Source organism: Lucilia sericata, unplaced genomic scaffold, assembly GCF_015586225.1.
Source record: "Lucilia sericata isolate MDLA Ls3-8-SP2 unplaced genomic scaffold, ASM1558622v1 Contig003015F_arrow, whole genome shotgun sequence".
Classification (NCBI taxonomy): Eukaryota; Metazoa; Arthropoda; class Insecta; order Diptera; family Calliphoridae; genus Lucilia; species Lucilia sericata.
The window spans coordinates 6,781-12,500 of record NW_023996642.1 but is presented as its reverse complement, the minus strand read 5'-3'; the positions used below and the strand labels follow the sequence as shown (position 1 = coordinate 12,500).

Here is a 5,720-nt window from a genome sequence, read left to right as displayed (position 1 = left end):
GAAAAAAATAGTAGAAATATACTTTTCTTAATTGAAAAGAAGAAGAAAAGTACTTTCTTTCTAAATATCTGTAAAAATTTCAACAATTTAAAAAAAGTAGTAGAAAAGTACTTTTTTTAAATAGAAAAATTACACAAAATATTATATTTTTCTTACATTTTAATGCAAAATAATCTTAAGAAAACAACTTTTTTTTTTTTTTTTAATTTCAAAGACTTGAAAATAGTAGTAGAAAAGTACTATTAACAATTATGATAAAATTAAAAAAATGCGTTATTTAGCATTTAGGTCCAAGTAAAAATAAAGAAAATTTAAAAATTTTTGAAAATTTTAACTATTTAAAAAAGTAGTAGAAAAGTACTTTTATTTTCTAAATAGAAAAATTACACAAAATATTATATTTTTCTTACATTTTAATGCAAATAATCTTAAGAAAACAACTTTTTTTTTTGAAAATTTCAAAGATTTGAAAATAGTAGTAGAAAAATACTTTTTACAATTATGATAAAATTAAAAAAATACGTTATTTAGCATTTAGGTCCAAGTAAAAATAAAGAAAATTTAAAAATTTGTGAAAATTTTAACTATTTAAAAAAGTAGTAGAAAAGTACTCTTTTTCTAAATAGAAAAATTACACAAAATATTATATTTTTCTTACATTTTAATGCAAATAATCTTAAGAAAACAAACTTTTTGGAAAATTTCAAAGATTTGAAAATAGTAGTAGAAAAGTACTCTTTACAATTATGATAAAATTAAAAAAATACGTTATTTAGCATTTAGGTCCAAGTAAAAATAAAGAAAATTTAAAAATTTGTGAAAATTTTAACTATTTAAAAAAGTAGTAGAAAAGTACTCTTTTTCTAAATAGAAAAATTACACAAAATATTATATTTTTCTTACATTTTAATGCAAATAATCTTAAGAAAAAAACTTTTTTTTGAAAATTTCAAAGATTTGAAAATAGTAGTAGAAAAGTACTTTTTACAATTATGATAAAATTTAAAAAAATACGTTATTTAGCTTTTAGGTCCAAGTAAAAATAAAGAAAATTTAAAAATTTGTGAAAATTTTAACTATTTAAAAAAGTAGTAGAAAAGTACTATTTTTCTAAATAGAAAAATTACACAAAATATTATATTTTTCTTACATTTTAATGCAAATAATCTTAAGAAAACAAGTTTTTTTTTAAATTTCAAAGATTTGAAAATAGTAGTAGAAAAGTACCTTTTACAATTATGATAAAATTAAAAAAAAATACGTTATTTAGCATTTTGTTCCAAGGAATAATTAAAAAAAATTAAAAATCAGTAAAAATTTCAATAATTTAAAAAAAGTAGTAGAAAAGTACTTTTTTAAATAGAAAAATTACACAAAATATTATATTTTTCTGACATTTTAATGCAATTAATCTTAAGAAAACATTTTTGTTTTTAAAAATTACAAAAAATTTGAAATAAGTAGTAGAAAAGTACTTTTTACAATTATGAAAAAATTAAAAAAAAAAAACGTTATTTAGCATTTGCTTCCAAGGAAAAATGAAAAAAAAAAATTAAAAATCAGTAAAAATTTCAATAATTTAAAAAAGTAGTAGAAAAGTACTTTTTTCCAAATAGAAAAATTGATAAAATATTATATTTTCCTTACATTTTAATGCAAATAATCTTAATAAAATATGAACAGGGATTCAAAATGAGAAAATTTACTAAATTTGGCCTTAATCGAAAAAAGTACTTTTCTACTACTTTTTTTAAATTGTTAAAATTTTCAGCATTTTTCTACTTCTCCTTTATATTTAACTGAAACTAAAATCAAAATATAAAATTTTGTTTAATTTTGATCGAAATGAAAAAGTACTTTTCTGCTACTTTTTGTAAAAATTGACATTTTCACAAAATTGTGTGTCAAAAAAGTTATTTACATGAACAGGGCAGATAAATGAGAAAATTTACTAAATTTTGCCTTAATTGAAAAAAGTACTTTTCTACTACTTTTTTTAAATTGTTAAAATTTTCTTAATTTTTCCGTTTTTCCCTTATATTTAACTGAAACTAGAAGAAAAATATAAAATTTCGTTTAATTTTGATCGAAATGAAAAAAGTACTTTTCTACTATTTTTTGTAAAAATTGAAATTTTCATAAAATTATGTGTCAAACAAGTTATTTACATGAACAGGAATGCAATTGAGAAAATTTACTACATTTGGCCTTAATTGAAAAAAGTACTTTTCTACTACTTTTTTTAAATTGTTAAAATTTTCTTAATTTTTCCGTTTTTCCTTTATATTTAACTGAAACTAAAAGCAAAATATAAAATATTGTTTAATTTTGATCGAAATGAAAAAGTACTTTTCTACTACTTTTTGTAAAAATTGAAATTTTCATAAAATTATGTGTCAAACAAGTTATTTACATGAACAGGAATGCAAATTGAGAAAATTTACTACATTTGGCCTTAATTGAAAAAAGTACTTTTCTACTACTTTTTTAAATTGTTAAAATTTTCTTAATTTTTCCGTTTTTCCCTTATATTTAACTGAAACTAGAAGAAAAATATAAAATTTCGTTTAATTTTGATCGAAATGAAAAAAGTACTTTTCTACTATTTTTTGTAAAAATTGAAATTTTCATAAAATTATGTGTCAAACAAGTTATTTACATGAACAGGAATGCAATTGAGAAAATTTACTACATTTGGCCTTAATTGAAAAAAGTACTTTTCTACTACTTTTTTTAAATTGTTAAAATTTTCTTAATTTTTCCGTTTTTCCTTTATATTTAACTGAAACTAAAAGCAAAATATAAAATATTGTTTAATTTTGATCGAAATGAAAAAGTACTTTTCTACTACTTTTTGTAAAAATTGAAATTTTCATAAAATTATGTGTCAAAGAAGTTATTTACATGAATAGGGATACGAAATGAGAAAATTTATTAGTTTTTGCTTTAATTGAAAAAAGTACTTTTCTACTACTTTTTTTAAATTGTCAAAATTTTTAGCTTTTTTCTATTTCTCCTATATATTTAACTGAAACTAGAAGCAAAATAATTTTTTTTTAATTTGGATCAAATTGAAAAAAACTACTTTTCTACTACTTTTTGTAAAAATTGAAATTTTCATAAAATTATGTGTCAAAGAAGTTATTACATGAACAGGGAAGCAAAATGAGAAAATTTATTAAATTTGGCCTTAATTGAAAAAAGTACTTTTCTACTACTTTTTTTAAATTGTTAAAATTTTCAGCATTTTTCCACTTTTCCTTTATATTTACCTAAAACTAAAGGAAAATATAAAATTTTGTTTAATTTTAATGGAAATTAAAAAAGTACTTTCTACTACTTTTTGTAAAAATTTAAATTTTTATGAAATTATCTGACAATCAAATTATTTACATGAACTGGGAAGCAAAATGAGAAAATTTATTAGTTTTTGCTTTAAATGAAAAAAGCACTTTTCTACTACTTTTTTTAAATTGCCAAAATTTTCAGCATTTTTCCACTTTTCCTTTATATTTACCTAAAACTAAAGGAAAATATAAAATTTTGTTTAATTTTGGTGGAAATTAAAAAAGTACTTTTCTACTACTTTTTTTAAATTGTTAAAATTTTCAGCATTTTTCCACTTTTCCTTTATATTTACCTAAAACTAAAGGAAAATATAAAATTTTGTTTAATTTTGGTGGAAATTAAAAAAGTACTTTTCTACTACTTTTTGTAAAAATTAAAATTTTTATGAAATTATCTGACAATCAAATTATTTACATGAACTGGGAAGCAAAATTAGAAAATTTATTAGTTTTTGCTTTAATTGAAAAAAGTACTTTTCTACTACTTTTTTTAAATTGTTAAAATTTTCAGCATTTTTGAACTTTTCCTTTATATTTACCTAAAACTAAAGGAAAATATAAAATTTTATTTAATTTTGGTGGAAATTAAAAAAGTACTTTTCTACTACTTTTTGTAAAAATTAAAATTTTTATGAAATTATCTGACAATCAAATTATTTACATGAACTGGGAAGCAAAATGAGAAAATTTATTAGTTTTTGCTTTAAATGAAAAAAGCACTTTTCTACTACTTTTTTTTAAATTGCCAAAATTTTCAGCATTTTTCCACTTTTCCTTTATATTTACCTAAAACTAAAGGAAAATATAAAATTTTGTTTAATTTTGGTGGAAATTAAAAAAGTACTTTTCTACTACTTTTTTTAAATTGTTAAAATTTTCAGCATTTTTCCACTTTTCCTTTATATTTACCTAAAACTAAAGGAAAATATAAAATTTTGTTTAATTTTGTTGGAAATTAAAAAAGTACTTTTCTACTACTTTTTGTAAAAATTAAAATTTTTATGAAATTATCTGACAATCAAATTATTTACATGAACTGGGAAGCAAAATTAGAAAATTTATTAGTTTTTGCTTTAAATGAAAAAAGCACTTTTCTACTACTTATTTTAATTTGTTAATATTTTTATTGAATTTTATTTTTTCTTTATAATTACCTACGTTTTATGACAGGTGCTGTATATGGCTGTAATTCTATACCGGTAGCCATAGCCGAAATTAAGGAAATATTAACTGCTGACACACTGATGGGAAAACCAAAGATGCTTTTATTTCAAGCCTGCCAAAAGCATGATCCAAAAGTCGATACGGTATTTCCGAACATTTGAAAGCCCAAAGCTTTTACCTATTGATACTATTCTCATTTTAGACAAGTACAAAATCCATTCAAAAGTTTTCACCCGATGCCTATGCCGACATATTGTTGGGTATTTCTGCCATAAAGGGAACCGAATCTCTAAGAGATCCCGAAAAAGGTTCCTGGTATATTGAATCGTTATGTAAATTTGTGCAGAAATATGGTAATCGGTAAGTTGTAAAAGTTTTTTTCAGAATTTTATGTTAATTTCTTATAAATATATTTTAGCAAGCATATGGCGGACATTTTAACGGCTGTTACTAGAGAGATTTCCAAAAAACGTGCCTCCGAAAATGATTTTATGCTACCCGAAACCTACACCACATTGCGCAAGGAACTTTATTTGCCTGCTTAAAGAGGTTATCTTCTAGTCTTTGATACTTTAAGCAAAAGCCTGTTTTTATAGGTCAATGTCTTTTAATTCTGTTTATTTTGAATTTGATCTCTATAGCAGGCTGTTTTTATTTATTTTTTTTTAATTTTTTACCAAAAAGTTTTAAATTATGTTTGTTAATTAACACAAAATTATTATTAAACTAAAGTGTACATAGTTTGTACAATAGTTTATGTTTTAAAAAATTTTTATTTTCTTTTGCTAATTCTTCTAAAGAATTTAATAAATTCAATTTTTATATTTTGTAAATTGTTTCATTTATAAAATGTTGTTTTTAAAACTCTCTTAAATATGCCATAGTTTAGTCTGCAGTGTAGTATGGAGTCTAAGCTATAGTCTAGACTTTACTATAGTTTTCAGTCTAAATTGTAGTCTATAGTCTAGTCTACAGTTCAGTCTATGGTCTAGGGTATAGACTAGTCTATCGTCTAGTGTATAGTGTAGTCTGTAGTCTAGTCTATAGTATAGTCTAGTCTATAGTCTAGTGTATAGTTTAGTCTATATTCTAGTCTATAGTCTAGTATATAGTCTAGTCTATAGTCTAGTCTATAGTCTAGTCTATAGTCTAGTCTATAGTCTAGTCTATAGTCTAGTCTATAGTCTAGTCTATAGTCTAGTCTATAGT

At 21.5% G+C, this 5,720-nt stretch overlaps 1 protein-coding gene across 1 annotated transcript in view; it reads left to right on the top strand.

The window, feature by feature from the left end:
- Positions 1-5,289, top strand: part of LOC119614517 (caspase-8-like) — a 6,688-nt gene extending 1,399 nt beyond the window's left edge. The window contains exons 4-6 of the mRNA XM_037970641.1: positions 4,518-4,654; positions 4,714-4,871; positions 4,930-5,289. Of these exons, the coding sequence (XP_037826569.1) occupies positions 4,518-4,654; positions 4,714-4,871; positions 4,930-5,056 (422 nt within the window). The 3' untranslated portion in view covers positions 5,057-5,289. The remainder of the gene's footprint in view (positions 1-4,517; positions 4,655-4,713; positions 4,872-4,929) is intronic.
- Positions 5,290-5,720: the final 431 nt, after the last annotated feature.